Source organism: Vipera ursinii, assembly GCF_947247035.1.
Source record: "Vipera ursinii genome assembly, chromosome: 2".
NCBI classification, from domain to species: domain Eukaryota; kingdom Metazoa; phylum Chordata; class Lepidosauria; order Squamata; family Viperidae; genus Vipera; species Vipera ursinii.
This window is the reverse complement of record NC_139513.1, coordinates 16,414,865-16,431,882: the sequence shown is the minus strand read 5'-3', so window position 1 is coordinate 16,431,882 and position 17,018 is coordinate 16,414,865. Positions and strand designations below refer to the sequence as shown.

The window sequence follows — 17,018 nt, the reverse complement described above, 5'->3', positions numbered from 1 at the left end:
GGGATGTTAAAATGAATACACGTCTGAATCAAAAGTGGGAGTGGGGAGCGGGTGGGTGGGTGCGCGACTTCCTGGGTCAGGGATAGGCAACCTCGGCTCTTTTATGACTCATGGACTTCAACTCCCAGAATTCCTGAGTCAGCATAGCATAGCGTAGCATAGCATAGCTGACTCAGGAATTCTGGGAGCTGAAGTCCATGAGTCATAAAAGAGCCGAGGTTGCCTACCCCTGTCCTAGGCGTAGGGACTCTTTGGGCTGATTCGTTTTTCAGCCTCACAAGGTTGCTGTGGTGGTGGGGGAAAGGGAGCGACGAGATAACTTTCCAACAATATAAAACGTTTCCCACCCCCCCCCAAATTTAAGATTTCAAGGGTGTCCCTTCTGCTGCTCGTGCTGGTGGTGAAGATATTGGAATAAAACCACAGAATTCTTCCCCCCCCCCCAAATTTAAGATTTCAAGGGTGTCCCTTCTGCTGCTCGGGCTGGTGGTGAAGATATTGGAATTAAAACCACAGAATTCTTTCCCCCCCCTCCCCAAATTTAAGATTTCAAGGGTGTCCCTTCTGCTGCTCGGGCTGGTGGTGAAGATATTGGAATAAAACCACAGAATTCTTTTACTGGCCAGGCGTGATTGGGCACACAAGGAATTAGTACAATGAACTCCAAGCCAACTTTCTGGATTTGCAAAACACTTTTTTATCTTGCGCAGTAGGCGCTTGGCTATAATACCGTTTGGGATTTAGTGGATCACGAAGGTAAAAGCCCTGGGGAAAGATTTTTTTTTTTTACAGTTAAAAGAGTTGGGAGTTTTTCTTCTTTTGATCCAGAAGGCAGGAGCAAGTGCTTGTGATGCCCCCCCCCCACTCTGGGTTTAGGAAAGAAATCTCTCAATTCTTTTGCTCTCTTTGCTTCTGAAAACAGGTTGAGCGCCAGATTAGAAGCAGGCAAACACTGTTTTGAAATCTTGTAGGTGTTCTCCCAAAATGGCTGCCAGGATGGGCCTGGCCAGATGCACTCCCAACCTGCCTATTCAAAGCTTGGCATGGCTGATGGGAACTCTGCAGTCTAGCACCACCTTCAAGGGCACTTGAAGGAAGTGCTTTGTGTAAACCAGTATTTCTCAACTGTGATAATGTGATGTGTGGATTTCAGCTCCCAGAATTCCCCAGCTAGCATGGAAATTGGCAGCTAAAATCTGCACATCTTCCAAGTTGCACGGTTAGGAAACACTAATGTAAATTAATGATTCTCAACTTAGGTAACTGGTTGACGTGTGAATCCCAGGTCCCCCCCCCCCAAATTCCCAGCAATTAGCCAGGTTAGCCATGGAAATGTGATTTTCTGGACTAGATAAATAAACCTAATGTAAATTTATTGCTATGTAAGCAGTCAAGAGTCTTTGCAGGCTAGAAATATGTTTTAAAAATAATAAATCAGGGGCCTAGCTCAACATTCTGTATCATGCAGTGGCCAATCTGGAAACTCACCGGCATGAACAGAGGGAGCATAAATCTTTCCTTTTGGGGTTCCCCAACAACTGGTGTTTAAAAGTGGCTGCTAGTAATTCTAAAAATAACAAAGAGCCACCAAGCAGCCATTGATAGCTAGACGTCCCACCCCCACCCTGGCATCATTTGTGCAGCTGCCTTTAAAGCTGCCTGCACTAATGGCTATTCTGCATCTTAACGGCAGAAAAAATCCAGTTAATTATGCATTAAAGGCATCCTTTCGCAGAAATAGTCCAAGATAGGAAGAAAAAAAAATAGAGCAGGATCAACACACACACAGCTTGGAGGAGAGAGAAGAGCAAAAATGTAAGCTGCACAAGCTTGATCGACCTCTTTTTTTTTTTAAAAAAGGAGCCTTTATTATTTTAATCTTCACAGTGCACTAAAAATACTCAAGGGGGTCTCCACCTACTATAAATGGGAGCATGAGGGTGATGATTCTTAGGCCTACTCATGTACACATCTGTCCAGTGTGCACCTTTTTATGTTTTTTAAGATCGGAACTGGAAACGAAACTCTTGGGGCACTCGGGGCACTCGTACGGCTTCTCGCCCGTGTGGGTGCGCTGGTGGGTGATCAGGTTGGCTTTGACGCTGAAGCTCTTCCCACAGTAGGGGCAGCTGTACGGCTTCTCCCCAGTGTGCCTCCGCTGGTGCTGAACTAGGTGCGCCAGCTGGCTGAAGTTGTTGCCGCAGTAGGAACAGTTGTACGGCTTCTCGCCCGTGTGCACCCGTTTGTGGGTCAGCAGCCGAGAGTTCGTCACGAAGCGCTTCCCACACTCCAAGCAGGGGTACGGCTTCTCCCCCGTGTGGGATTTCTTGTGGATGTTGAGGTTGCCTTTCTGGCTAAAACTCTTGCCGCACTCAAAGCACTGGTGCGGTTTTCCTCCCGGATCAGTTTTTTCAAGACTCAGAAAAGGAGATTCCCAGGAGAGCCTCTCCCGGCAGGCGGTGCTTTTAGCTGGCTTTTCCCCCTTGGGCAGCGCTCCCAAGTGAGCAGAGCTGGGCTGAGGCAAGCGTCGGCTCTCAGGGCTTTTCCTCTTAGCCTTACACTTACAGACTGCCTCTTGGTTTTCGGGTCCCTCTTCGTCTCGTGTCAGGGTGGCGTTACGCTTGGGCAGGTCACTCCCCCGCGGCCAGCCTTTAGACGGCTGCTCTCCAGCACCGATTTTCTCTGGCGTCCCTGAGCTTGATTTTTTAGACAACCTTTCCTCGCAAGGGTTGCATCGCTGCACCTTCTCCGTCTGTACCTTCCGATTCTTAAGGAAACCCAGGCTTGGACAGAGGCCGTTTTCAGCAACGGCCTTGGTGGTTGTCGTCGTCTTCTTTTTCTTCTTCTGACTGACCTCTTGACAGCTCCTCTTATTTTCACCCAAACGGCGATCCTGCTTCATACTTTTCCCTGGGTAGTGCATCTGGCGGCCCCCGTGAATCTCTTCTAGCTCAGGATTGGACAGCAACTTTCCTGTGATTTTTTCTAAGGGGATACCCCATTCCATTGGCTCCGATATTCCTAGCAGAAGGGTGTTTTGCTTCTGGCTGTCCTGTGCAGGCTCCTTAGGTTCTGAAAGAAGGAAGCACACGATCATGAAAAACCATGAAGGGGTCATTCATTGGCTAGATTCCTTCCTCGTGGTCAAACTGAACTTGCTGGACAGGTCAAAGGATCTTCCTTCACCCCAAGCTAAACAGTAACATGAAAAACCCCCGGCCATGTGAAGGAGATCCACCCAAGTTTCTGGAGGTTCCCGAGACTGACTTCCTGCCATATCCGGAGCTAAAAATATACCAAAATATTCTTAATATTCACAGTTAAGCCCCCACAATCTACTTTACTAAAAGTCTTCCAACTCCTAAAAAGATTCAGGAGGGTTGAAAAATCCAGTCTTCAGAAGCTAAAACGGCAAAAAGGTTACCTAGTCAAAGTTTAAATCATGATTTATGCATTGCAATGATTGCATTTTTCATTTTTTTTAAGTCATTGGAGTAACTTGCCAGAGAGCAGTTAATGTTTTTAAAACTTTAATAATTTTAAAAATATGTGAACCCCGCCTCACCCTTTTTTTAATGTTAGTAAATGTGGTTTATTAAACATGATGGTCTAAACTGCGTTATCGAAATACCGTGTTGCTATAAGCTCCTTCTGTATGTTATGGTAAAGGTTGCAAACATTTTTTCTAATATTTGTTGTGATGTTTTTATATGAAACGGTTATTGCTTCCACATTGTGCATTGCTGGGCTGTGATACTCTGGGAGTTGAAGTCCGCACATCTTAAAATGGCTAAGGTTGGAAAAAGCTGCTCTGCCATTTCAGCCACCCAGAATTTCCAAGACATCCCATTTCCAATTCCCCCCCCCCATGTTCTATAATTTCCCCACAACTTTATTATTATTTTTCCTGTTCACTACTTGCAATCTATATGGTTAAGAATTTTCCTGCTGAATATTTTGAGATGGGTAGGGAGTATAGCTGTAAATGTTAAAGGCCCTCTCAAGCTAGCCGATACCTTTGTTATGCTGGTTATTTTTTGCTCTGAAAATGAATGCCCTCCTTTCTCTACTCCATTGTCTTATATAGATGCATCTGGCATGCTGGCTATAACTATTCGCCCATCAAAGCATCTGAAGGACAGAAGGCTGAGGAAGATGGTATATCGGACTGTATATTGTGGGTGATGCCATGAGAGCTCTTGAAGAAAAGCAATATATATGTGCGTGCACACAGCAACTCCCACATCACGAAAGTCCTGAGCCAGTTTCTGCCAGGGGAAACAAACCCAGTTTGTTGGTGTGGGTATAATTCCAGAGAAGAAAAAAAAATATCTTTTGTTCCATTGCTTTTCTCTGAATTATTTCATCAGAACAGATCAGACTAATCTCCAAATATTCAAAAGCTGTTGTTGTTAGTTGGGAAGTCGTGTCAGAACCATCGCGACCCCATGGACAACGTTCCTCCAGGCCTTCCTGTCCTCTACCATCTTCTGGAGTCCATTTAAGCTCACGGCTACTGCTTCAGTGACTCCATCCAGCCACCTCATTCTCTGTCGTCCCCTTCTTCTATTGCCCTCAACCTTTCCCAGCATTAGGCTCTTCTCCAGTGAGTCCTTCCTTCTCATTAGGTGGCCAAAGTATTTGAGTTTCAGCTTCAGGATCTGGCCTTCTAAAGAGCACTCAGGGTTGATCTCCTCTAGGACTGACCGGTTTGATCGCCTTGCAGTCCAAGGGACTCGCAGGAGTCTTCTCCAGCACCAGAGTTCAAAGGCCTCAATTCTTTGGCGCTCGGCCTTTCTTATGGTCCAACTTTCAGTGCCATACATTGCAACTGGGAAGACCATAGCCTTGACTATACGCACTTTTGTTGACAGGGTGATGTCTCTGTGCTTTTTAGTGTGCTGTCTAGATTTGCCATGGCTTTCCTTCCCAGGAGCGTCTTTTAATTTCTTGGCTGCAGTCCCCGTTTGTGGTGATCTTGGAGCCAAAGGAAAAAAGCTGATTGGCTCTAAATATTGATTTTCACTACTGAGCAAAAGAGATCTCAACAAATGCACAGAGATTGAGCAGGCATGGTTACCCCAAAACTATAGTGGCAAATTCTGGATATTAATTAAGGTCTATGCAGGTCAGCCCTCCCTTTGCCTTTCGTGGATCAGGTTTCTTGAAGAGAAACCACCTGCTGCCATTGTCAACCTCCCATCGCCCGGTTCGCTCCCACAGAGTCGGCCTCCTCGGGGTTCCGTCAGCTAAGCAATGGTGACCCCCAGGGGGAGAGCCTTCTGTGTGGGCGTGCCGACCCTCTGGAATGAGTTGCCTCCGGAGCTGCGGATGGCCCCTGACCTTCGGTCCTTCCGCCGTGACCTGAAGACATGGATGTTCCAACAATCGGGCCTGGACTGACTATAGTTCTAAATTTGGTTTTATTGGGTTAATTGTTATGTATGTATTACATTTATTGTTTAATTCTTTTTAAAATTTTGTATTTTATGTTTTTTTTTAACTTTTTATTGTTGTGAGCCGCCCTGGGTCCTTAGGGAGAAGGGCGGCATATAAATTTTAATCAATTCAATTCAATTCAAAGAGAACGTTGATGAATACAGAGCTTCAGTCTTACCCAAAATGGCTTCCTCTTCCTCATCATCTATGGAGATACAGCTTTCCACGCTGTCTGAGGGATTATGTTCAGAGGTGGGGGAATTCACCAATTCCTCCTCTAGAAGTCCAGGCACCTGAAGAACAAAAGACACCACGTGTATCTGATTAGCCAAGGCGGAAGGGTTTGATATGAAGTCAGCAACCCTAAGCTAAGCAGGTTTGTTTGGAAGAAGAGAATCAAGAATCAATCTTTGGATTTATTTATTATTTTGGGGGGGGGTGGAGGAGGTGAAAGATCATATAACTCGGTTTCCCCCTACTTATCTCCAATTCCTTTGGTCCAGGGGTCTCCAAACCTAGCAACTTTCAAGACTTGTGGACTTCAACTCCCAGAATTCCCTAGAATTCCCATTAAAAGTCTACAGGTCTTTAACTTGCCAAGTTTGGAGACCTCCGTTTTATTCCAATGGACTTTTGTCACAAGCAGGCTTCTTTCCCAACTCCTCAGAGAATAACCTGAAGCAGATACTCTTTTTTGTCAATTTTCTACAGGTAGTCCTCAGTTTATGACCACAGTTAGGACCAGAAGAACTTCAGTTGCTAAGCAATGTGGTCGTTAAATGAGTTGTGCCCAATTTTATGACCTTTTTTATTTTTGCTACATTTATTAAGTGAATCTGGCTTTCCCCATTGGCTTCACTTGTCAGAAACGCCTGGGAAGGTCGCAAATGGCTATCTTGTGACCCCAGGATTTCATAAATTTCATAAATTCTTGCTAGTTGCCAAGAGCCTGTTTTTTTTTTATCATGTGAAAGCAGGAACACTGGGATGGTTGTAAGTCACCCAGAGTCACCTGGTTGAGTTGGGCAGCTATAGGAACTGAATGAGTGAATGGAGTCCTTTATTTTTCACCACTAAATTTGAACAGTTGCTAAACAAATGGTTGTAGGTCGAGGAAGATGATCAGGGGACTGGAGGCTAAAACATATAAGGAACGGTTGCTGGAATTGGGTACGTATAGCTTAACGAAGAGAAGGACGAGGGGGGACATGATAGCAGTCTTCCAATATCTCAGGGGCTGCCACAAAGAAGAGGGAGTCAAGCTGTTCTCCAAAGCGCCTGAGAGCAGGACAAGAAGCAACGGATGGAAACTAACCAAGGAGAGAAGCAACGTAGAACTAAGGAGAAACTTCCTGACAGTTAGAACAATTAACCAGTGGAACAACTTGCCTCCAGAAGCTGTGAATGCTCCAACACTGGAAGTTTTTAAGAAGAGACTGGACGGCCATTTGCCCGAAATGGTATAGGGTTTCCTGCCTGAGCAGGGGTTGGACTAGATGACCACCAAGGCCCCTTCCAACTTTATTATTATTATTGTTGTTGTTGTTAATCTTTTATTCATTAAACATCAAACTCAGTCAACTGAACACTCTAATTGACTGGCGCTAATGGTTGTCACGGGCTGCTGTCAGCATCCTAGGTATCAACCATGTATCTCCTTAAAATGTAAGCCAGCGAGTAAGCGCAGTTTTCTGTAGCTTTGCTGGAGTTATTGCAGGAAGCTGCAATTTCTTGGATGTATTTTGCAAAGTTTTTGGACATAGTTCCCAGTGCCCCGATGACAATGGGTATCACTGTTACACGTTTCATCCATAATCGGGCAGTTTCGATGGCCATGTCGCGGTATTTTGTAATTTTTACCAGTTCTTTTTCATCGACTGTGGCATCTCCTGGTACAGAGATATCAATCAACATTATTATTATTATTATTATTATTATTATTATTATTATTATTATTATTATTATTGTTATTATTTTAATCTGTACTTTATTTTCCAAAGTAGCTACTATGCCAGATCAAGCCTCGCATCGACTATTGTTACACGGACCTTTTTGTATCTGTTTTTGTATTGAACGACCCATCCCATCTTGTTTCTGTTTTGACTGTTCATTGATCGTATGTCAGCCTGCATCTTCACTTTCTTTCAAGCTTGCTGCCAGCTGCCCTGGAAACGGTACAGGGTGGAGCATTGGATATCTATCTAGGAGGCGAAGTGTGCAGGAGGTAGAAATGAAACGCCTGAGAAGCGGTGAGAAGGCCTGGTTTCAGGGAGGCTAGCTTGGGTTGTTTAGCGTTTTCAAGGCCACCATCCAAGCTTCGGACTGTACGAAGAAAGAATGGTGCACCAGGACCAGAGACTTTCACAAAACATCTTTCTGGCCGATGATTGAACTCTGGTTGCCTGGCTATTGGGAGGGGCGGGCTCTGGGGTTGCCTTCAGCTTCTTTCTTCAGGCAATTTTTCTTCACACCTTGCTCAAACTTTGCTGTATTCTCAAATCTATGAAGTCAAGGGGTTTTCTTCCCTAGGGATTGAACAGAGGCAGCCCTGACATTGTAGTTGAGTGACACCTAATTGCTTTATACTGCTTGAAGTGCCCTAAACCAGGGCTTTTCAACCAGTAGTACGGGTACCACCTCTGGTACATTGGCTCCTGCCAGGTGGTACGCGACCATCCTAGAGAAGTGGTAGCAGGGGAGGGGAATGAGCTGAACTGGTGGCAGCACCGCACAAGCCTGAGCGAGAGACGGCTGGAGCTGCAGGGCTGTCAGGGCTCAGCAGAAGCACCAGGATCAACGCTTCTTCAGGGCTGTCAGGGCTCAGTGGAAGTGCTAGGATCAGCGCCAGGCTCCAGTTGGAGCTCGGCGCTGATCCCGGTGCTTCTGCTGAGCCCAGAAGAAGCACCGATCAGCTGGAATGTTGCAGCATCTCCAGTCTTGTGATTTACATTCAGATGCTTGGCAACTGATTCATATTTATGACGGTCACAGTGTCCCATGATCATGTGAAATGACCAAAACCTGCTGCAACCACCCAGCAGACGGGGAATAAAAACCAAACGCCCCCCCACAACACCCCCACTGCCAATCCTCAACAGAAATGCCCACAACAATGAAAACCTCAGACAGGAGGAAGAGCGCCGACGGGCGGGCAGGCAGGCGTCTTGCTCGGCTGTGGCTTGGGGCCACTTTTTTCAGTGCCATTGTAACTTCGAACAGTCACTAAGCGAACAGTTGTAAGTCGAGGACTACCTGTACTTCATCACTTTTTTCTCTTTTTGTGTTGGGGGTGTCAAGAACTTGACACCTTGCTAGGCGACTGGTGGTACTCGGATGTTGCCATATCCTAAAAGTGGTATAATGGGGCAAAAGGTTGAAAAGCCCTGCCCTAAACATGCTGGTAAATCCAGTCCTCAATGCTTTGTCGCCATTTCTATTGGCGCAGCCCAGATTTATATGCAGTTCATAAAAAAAGAGGCATGAAAAAATATATTGCAGAGATGTATGATCCTGGCCTATCCATGTCAGCCATCACAGATGTCATAGTGTTAACATAAATGTTAAGTGCTTTGTCCAGATCTGTTTGTTCTTTCAGGGGAACTCAACAGAATGCACAGGTGGCATAACTGCACAGAATTTTTTTTCTGTCTCTAAATGGAGGCTCATTACATCAAAATTTTGTCATCACATCATCCCAAAGGCTTCTCTTCTTTAGGTTGAACATACCCAGTTCCCTTATTCTCTCCTTGTTTTTTCACTTTGATCAGCCTTATTGGATGCCTTTCTCTGAACAAATTCCAGTTTCTTTGAATGAAATTTCAGAGATAATCTTGGTAGCTGAGTCACACAATTAAGTATCCTGCATTCATATAATTACTCTCATTTGAGCCTAAACTGAATCCAGAGTGTATGCAAATAAAAAAAAACACACACACTGGGCTTCCGGTTTGCCTATGCACCCGACATGGACGTCTGGAGGATGGCTCTCGTCTTCCACGTCCAGTTTCGCATTGCTGGGGAGCTCTAAAAGGGCCAGTCACCCTGGAGGGGGGACCAGCAAGAAGGGGGTTTTGCAGAAACGCGGGGGAGCCACAACCCCCTCATTAGTGCATTCCCTTCGAACCGGCGGATGAAAGACCGGCCGTAACAACATGGCTGGTTACTAGGCTGCAGACAGCCAAAGTGACACTTACCACCAGGCAACATTAAAGCAGTGTGGAAGCTACTGGTAAGATTCCTATTTCTCTGATATTCCAATCTTCTTCTTTTCACCTAAATAAGCTGCTAAGTACTTTCCCCCCTGTGGAGAGGGAGGGGGGAGTTTCAATCCTCCCTTCAAGAGAGCAGTGATCTAGCCTTCAGGGGTGTTTTTAAAATTTTTTTTGAAAAAAACAAATTGATCTCAATTAGAACTTTATAACGTGGACTAAAAGCTTTTGACTATCTACTTCATACCCCCTACTCTTATTTGAAAATTTGTCTCTGTTCTTCCAAAATAGAAGAAATAATTGAAAGAGATTTACAGATACCTCCCTAAAAGAAACAGAAAAGAAACTCTGTAAGCGCTTGGGGTACACTCAGTGGCCAAACCTGAAACTGCAATTGAAATTGCTTTGGCTGACTCCCTAGAAAAATAAGGTAAGACTAGCCTTCAACACCAGATGTGAGACTCCACCATGGAAGAAATGCAAAAACAAATCTATGCTATAATGAAAATATCCTACCAAACTTATCAGTTTCTGTCTACAGTCGGCAATGAAATAAGAGCTTTTGGGAAAAAAACCAGAAAGCGTTTTGGAGAGGCAAACTCAAATTCTGACTACAACTAATAATTTATTGGGACAGAACACAATAGAAAAAATTCAACAATTAAATACATTGATGGAAGAATTAACTACTCAACAAGCACAGACATTTGAAGATAAAAATGAGAAATAAATGGAAGAAAAACTATGTAGTCCAGGACAACTATATCAAGAGATGAAAATAATGAGAGGATTTGGTGTTTTTACCTCAACCCTTCAAAAAGGAAGATTGGAGAATCACTTCAATACGATATAACAATACAAGAATTCTTTGATGACCTTGAAGTGAAAAATCATATGGCAAAGGAAAAAAGCAAGAATAAGACTGAAGAAAAATGGACATATCTAAGAGGCCTGAAACGGAATATTAAAATAGACAGGATTGTATTTGGATTATGAGAGATTGTTTTGATGAGTAGATTAAAATACTAATTAAAAAAAAACTCAGATGTATGAATATTAACTGTTAAATTGAAATACTGAGCTGTTTAAATGAAATTGATTAAGATGTGTATATGTTAAGAATGATATAATGTAATTAATATATGTAGAGGTAGTGATATGAAAGATGAAAGGATGTATTAAATGTTGAAATGGAAGAAATTTTTGGCTAATTTTTAATATGTGGAAATTATAATGAAAACAAGATTATATTGTTTTATCAACTTGTTGATATGAAATGAAATAGATAAGAAGTGTATCTATATTACCAGGTATTAGAATTGTGTAAAGGGAAGGGAGGTCACCTAGAAATATAAAACTGAGAAACTTTCAAACATTTAATTTTAATATTAATGCAAAATTAAAGCTGGAAAAATATACAAGGTTTGATGTCTTAAAGATGGAATGTTAAAATATAAAATATATTAAAGTATTGATAAATGTAAGAAAACTACTTAATAATTGATGGATAAAAATAAGAAGTATGTTTATTTAGATAAGAGATAATATGTATCAAAGGAAAAAAGAGGAAATTCTGGTTATAACAAATTGGAGATTTGTAATAATATGTATTTGTACGAAATGGAATTATTGTAACTCAGACACCACGTTGCTTTTTAAAGATACTATTGTAATATTGGAAAATCAATAAAAAAACTACAGACTGAGCTTCTGTATTGTAACAACACATAAGTGACAACACATGTCACCTCCTTAATGCCCGTGGAGCTTAGGACCGCCCCTGACCTTCGCCGGGACCTGAAGACCTGGCTCTTTGAGCTCTCCGGCCCAGGCTGAGAATTTTTAACTGAGGTTTTTAGTTAAGGGATAATTTAATCTTTTTAATTGTTTTTTTAACTTTTGTATTTTGTACTGTTTGATTTTAAATACCCTGTAAACCGCCCTGAGTCCTTCAGGAAAGGGCGGTATATAAATTTAATAAAATAAAATTAAATAATTAAAATAGATTGAAACTATTATATTAATTCATGTGATTTGGAAGCAATATTCCGACTGCTGCAACCTCAAATTCATTTGGCTTTTTTGGAGCCAATGCAGACAATGGACATTCAAATGTAGAAATTAAGGGCCACAAGAATTGGCAAAATTTGGACCACATTTGGTTGCTAAATGATACACCCTAGTAAGAATACCTGGCTATATTTTGTAGACTTCCAAGAAGGCCACATTTTGAACTCCTTTCTCAAAAATCATGACAATGGAAGAGTGTTGTAGACTGCCTTTGAACCACGGACCTACCTTTTCTTTAGAAGACTCCGTTTCTTGCAACTGACGGAGGAACTTTTCTGCTAGGGCCAAGGCCTGAGAACAGGTGGCCGGACTACTTTTACAGACCCAGATCTGCATCTCCAGTGGCAAGATGGTCAGGAACTGCTCCAGGATCACCAGATCCACAATTTGTTCCTTGGTGCGCCTCTCTGGTAGAAGCCACTGGCGACAAAGCTCCTGGAGTTCGTTCAAGACCGCTCGAGGGCCCTCAATTTCCTGGTAGCAGAAATGCCGGAAATGTTGGCGTTTTATCTCCAAGCTGTCACTGTCAGCCTCAGTCAAGGTCTGCTCTTTCGAAGGCCCCAATTTTGTCAGATTCTCAGGGGCTTTCTGTGGTTCCCTGCTGAGGCCCTGCAAGATAGGCCTCCCCAGGGTACGCACTTCCTTGGTCAATTGGTTGGGCTGTTTCATCATCCGATATGAAGCCTTGAACGCCATCATGTCCTCCTCAGGGACGGACTCAAACAACCGTGATGGTCTCCAAACAGAGTAAAGAGAAGGCACCATCGGCAATCCTTTCTGCTGTTGAGTTTTTTGGCTCTCTTGCAGGCCTCCTACATCCAGTCCCTGTTTGTTCTGCAGGAAAGCTGACCCTGACAGGATGTTCTTTGCAGTTTCCCCATAGAGAATACGAGAGTTTCTTTCCCCTTGGTTTGCGTGGGGTTTTGGCCCCCACAGGTGACAGGATGCCATCTTAGTTGCTGGCTGGACAATCTGAACTGGAAAAAGAAAATTGGCTAATGATCAGTGCTGTTTGATGCCTACTGTACATTCCAACCCTACGTTGTACTTGATGTGGCTTTTAAAATAACCTAAATACTTCAGGGAGCAGCTAATGTCAGGCAGATTGACCTCAAAGGCTCTAGTTTTATCCTCAGGCAATAAGTAAGATTAGGAATATGAGAGGCAGAATCTTCTCAATGGGATATTATGAGAATTGTGAGAAGATTGTGGGAATGCAGCTCGCTTCCATCCCTTTGCACAAGGAAGAAAAAGTGCCAAGTTCGTGGCCAGTTGAGAAAAAGGCAAAATTCCACAGGAATCCTAAGTTCTAAATATTTATTTTAATATAAATGTTTCAGATTCATTATTCTGCTAAATGGAAGGGGGGAAAAATCACTGGAGTCTTTCAACGCTTTTTCTCACCTGCTTAGTGCTGGGCCTCTGTTTGTACTTCAGCAGCTAGATATATATTATAAGGTAAAGGTTCCCCCGCACATGCGTGCTAGTCGTTTCCGACTCTAGGGGCCGGTGCTCATCTCCGTTTCAAGGCCGAAGAGCCAGCGCTTGTCCGAGGATGTCTCCATGGTCATGTGGACGGCATGACTAGATGCCAAAGGCACACGGAACGCTGTTACCTTCCCACCGGAGTGGTCCCTATTTTTCTACTTGCATTTTTGCGTGCTTTCGAACTGCTAGGTTGGCAGAAGCTGGGACGAGTAACAGGCGCTCACTCTGTTACGCGGCACTCAGGATTCGACCCGCCAGACTGCCGACCTTCTGATCGACAAGCTCAGCATCCTAACCCACTGAGCCACCGTGTCCCTTAGATATATATTAGACACCATCTATATCAGTTTTTAGTCAGGTCCCTGCTCAGGAAGTGAATTAGACTTTTCCAACTCTATAATTCTCCTTTGCAAGCAGGTCCAATCCCAAATGTAGTGTTTCTCAATCTTGGCCATTTTCAGACATGCAGACTTCAACTCCCATAATTCCCCAGCCAGTTTGTTGGCCAGGGAATTCTGGGAGTTGAAGTCTGCTAGGTCGAGAAACACTGCACTAGTGTCTCCAGTGAGGGATGGAAAGAAGGCAAGTAATGATTTATCAAACAGTCTATTCCAACTTACTTGGAAATCTGTAAGAGGTTCTATTCCCATGTATTACTCCTAGTGTTTTAGCCAGGACAACAACAACAACTTTGCACCCCTCAATTTAGAATGCCAAAAAAGATGCTTGCAAACACAACCACCAAACTGATTTTTTAGGAAGGAACAACTAGGATTTCAAGGTGTTTTTTTTCTTCTGACACTGAAAAGTAATTCTTTTATTCAAAAATGGGATGAAAGGCACCCTGGTCTTTAATTCCTAGATTACAGTTGTATAATATGCCCAACCAACTCAGTTACTATCTCAGAGAAAATAGCTGCCACTGTGAGCTGGCCCTAAGCTGTCAGACAACCCACTCAAACAGGGCAGTTTTACACGTACACGCTGCTCCTCGCAGTACACGCTCCTCGCAGAAGTACATGGGACAGTGTATCTTCTGGCTTTTTTTTACTGCAGTCCTAGATCTACAGGGGGCCTGACTGGGGTTAATACTCACTGCAGACAAAACTGGAGCAAACTTGCCAGACCTACTTCTTTCATCCCGTGGTGTTCTGCTCCATTTCCATGGAGTTTGTGTTTGTTGGAAAAAAAGGAAATGGGAGACAAAGGTACTACACTACAGTGATCCTGTTTTTCCAGGGCCATTCCCGGTCAATCTCTGCATTGGCAGCAGGAGGAAGAAAATAATCTGCCGTTAATGCTCTTGTCCCAATTTGCTTGGCCTCACTAGCAGGTTGTGTAGCCTCCTAGAATCCCAGAGCTGTTTGGGGCTAAAACTAAATCTATCTTCATACTAGCTCTGATTTAGTTCTGTGGTTGTATGATACAGGTAACCTGAGGGACAGAGCTGCAAAAACCCAGCCTTATTACAACATGGATGGGCCTTAAGGATCTAGTAAAAATGGAAATAGATTTCTGCAGTGCTTTTTTTGTAAAAGAAAAAGGTGCCTGAACTCACACGTGTCATACAACCTGCCTTGCCTACCCTACAAGGTTCCATCCAAAAAAGGTGCCGGAACTCACTATGAGAAAAAAAGCCCTGGATTTCTGAAGAACTCAAGGAAAAAAAACCCTACACTTTATCTCCCATCACTGTATAATCAGTGTAGCCCAAGGTGGATAAAAAGTAGATTAGGATCTATTATTCCACTATTGGATGGGTTTGAATAGCTCAGCAGGGGTCTCCAATTGCTACTTAAGGAGCAAAAAGCAGCCTGGTTAATTCAAATTCTCTGGATACCTTTATTGTAGAGGTGGAGAATCAGTGAAGCTCTTAAGTTATTCAGGGCAGTTTTTGACAAACCTGACTATTGTGAGGGATTCTGAATATTGTAGGACAGTAATATCTGCTTTTATTAGGCCAACTGAAATTTTCCAAAATATTTTGCAACTTTCCAAGATTTTTCATTGGACATCATAATTTAAAAAATCCAGAAAAAAGGATAACAGAGAGGAAAAACAAGGCTTATGGTTTAAAACACCCATGTTCTACATTCCTGATTGTTTCGTCAAAGCAATTGCAAAAAAAAATTCTCTTTCAAAATGAATTTTGGATCTATCAATTTCTACAACAGGGTGAGCATTATTTTGGAATATTTATACCAGTTTGGCTGCAGGCATTTTGGCTCTTTTGTTTCTTAAAAGTCTGGAGATGTTTGCAAAAAAAATAGTTGTGTAAACTGTTAAAAAGCAATGTAGGGAATCTCCATATAGGTTGGAGAAAAATTAACTGGATAGGTTGTGGATTAAAAACTAAACTCCTGACACTTTTCACTATTGAATTTAATTACAGCTGTCTTTCTTCTGAATGTTATACTGGATACACGTTTTACAATTCATTTATGCCGATCCAGTTTACGTTTTGAACAAAGTGATGGATTCTAACTTAAAAGCTAAGGCTGATTTAGAAATATTCTGGGATAGCAGCTTTTGCATGCCTTTACAATACCTTTTCTGCACTTTACAATAAATACATTGCCTATCTATTTTAATGTTTTTGCTCGTCATTTTTCACTCCTTTAATAGCTAAGTAATCTGTGTACCAAACTCGAATTACCGAGCAGATGGGAAACGGTTGTTTACCTCATTAAACCTCAATCATTATGGAACTTAGCAAAACTTACTTCTGAACAGCCAAGGGCAGGATTGAACCTAAGGTGTTTTTTTATTATTTTTCCTATTTCCTGATCAAGGATCCCGCATCATAGTTTCTTACTTTCTCTCCGGGGAGGGGGGGGGGCTTTAAAAAAAAAATAAATCACACCGCAGTCCCAGGGAGCAAAATCAATCCTACCCCGGAGAAAAAGGCAGATCCGTCACCAAATCTTTGCACGTCGTTGATTCGGGAACTTTTAGTGCAATGGGACTCCGGCGTGCAAGGGTTGCAGCCCAGCAATTCAGCAGCACTGCCTTGCTGGAGCGGCTGGCCGGACTGCAAGTCCTATGGTGCCCAGCCAGATCTTCTTTCCACCCCCCCCCCACCGGGAAGCTTTCCCGCCTCCCCAGCCCGGGCTTTCCCTTCCTGTGGATGCCGGCGCTCACCTTCCCTTTGCAGCCTTTGCATCGCGCCTTTCCGCCGCTGCATCCCAACTTTCAGGAATGGGTGACCCTCTCCATGGCACCCAGGATGGAGAAGCATACAAAGGGCAGTTTCTCACCGAGAGGAAGGAGCCGAGCCAGGACAGGAAGAAGGAGGAGGAGGAGGAGGAGGAGGAGGCGGCGACGACCCTTCCCACTCCTTTCCCCCCCCCCCACCCGCCACAAATCTGGACCTTTCTAGGCAGGAGAGCTCGGTGTCTTTAACCTTTTGAGCAAAAAAAAAAAAAAAGGGGGGGGGGGAGGGGGGAGAAACCGGCGCAGGCGCGCGCGCGCGCGCCGGGGGGGGGGCGGCCGAGCGAAGCCCCGAGGGGGGGGGAGGGAGCGCGCACGCGCGTGACCAAACGGCTAGCCCAGGGTGTTAGGCAACCTCGGCTCTTTTTAGGACTCGTGGACTTCAACTCCCAGAATTCTGGGAGTTGAAGTCCACAAGTCCTAAAAGAGCCAAGGCTGCCAATCCCTGATACAGGAGGGGTAGATCTGGTTTTTACCAACTGCCTCCTGTAGCAACCCTTCTGAAAAACCAACCCACCCTTTTTTTTTTTTTTGGTCATCTATGGCTCAGTGGGTTAGGACGCTGAGCTTGTTGATCGGAAGGTCGGCAGTTTGGCGGGTCGA

At 43.8% G+C, this 17,018-nt stretch overlaps 1 protein-coding gene across 1 annotated transcript; it reads right to left on the bottom strand.

Moving 5' to 3' along the window:
• Positions 1 to 1,848: 1,848 nt before the first annotated feature.
• LOC310635342 (uncharacterized protein) lies at positions 1,849 to 16,480 on the bottom strand. The gene is made up of 4 exons (XM_083354172.1): positions 16,347 to 16,480; positions 11,946 to 12,694; positions 5,618 to 5,732; positions 1,849 to 3,072 (listed from the first exon to the last, which is right to left on the bottom strand). The coding sequence occupies exons 1-4, from the start codon at positions 16,441 to 16,443 to the stop codon at positions 1,961 to 1,963; spliced, it is 2,073 nt and encodes a 690-aa protein (XP_083210298.1). The 5' UTR covers positions 16,444 to 16,480; the 3' UTR covers positions 1,849 to 1,960.
• Between the last annotated feature and the right edge of the window lie 538 nt (positions 16,481 to 17,018).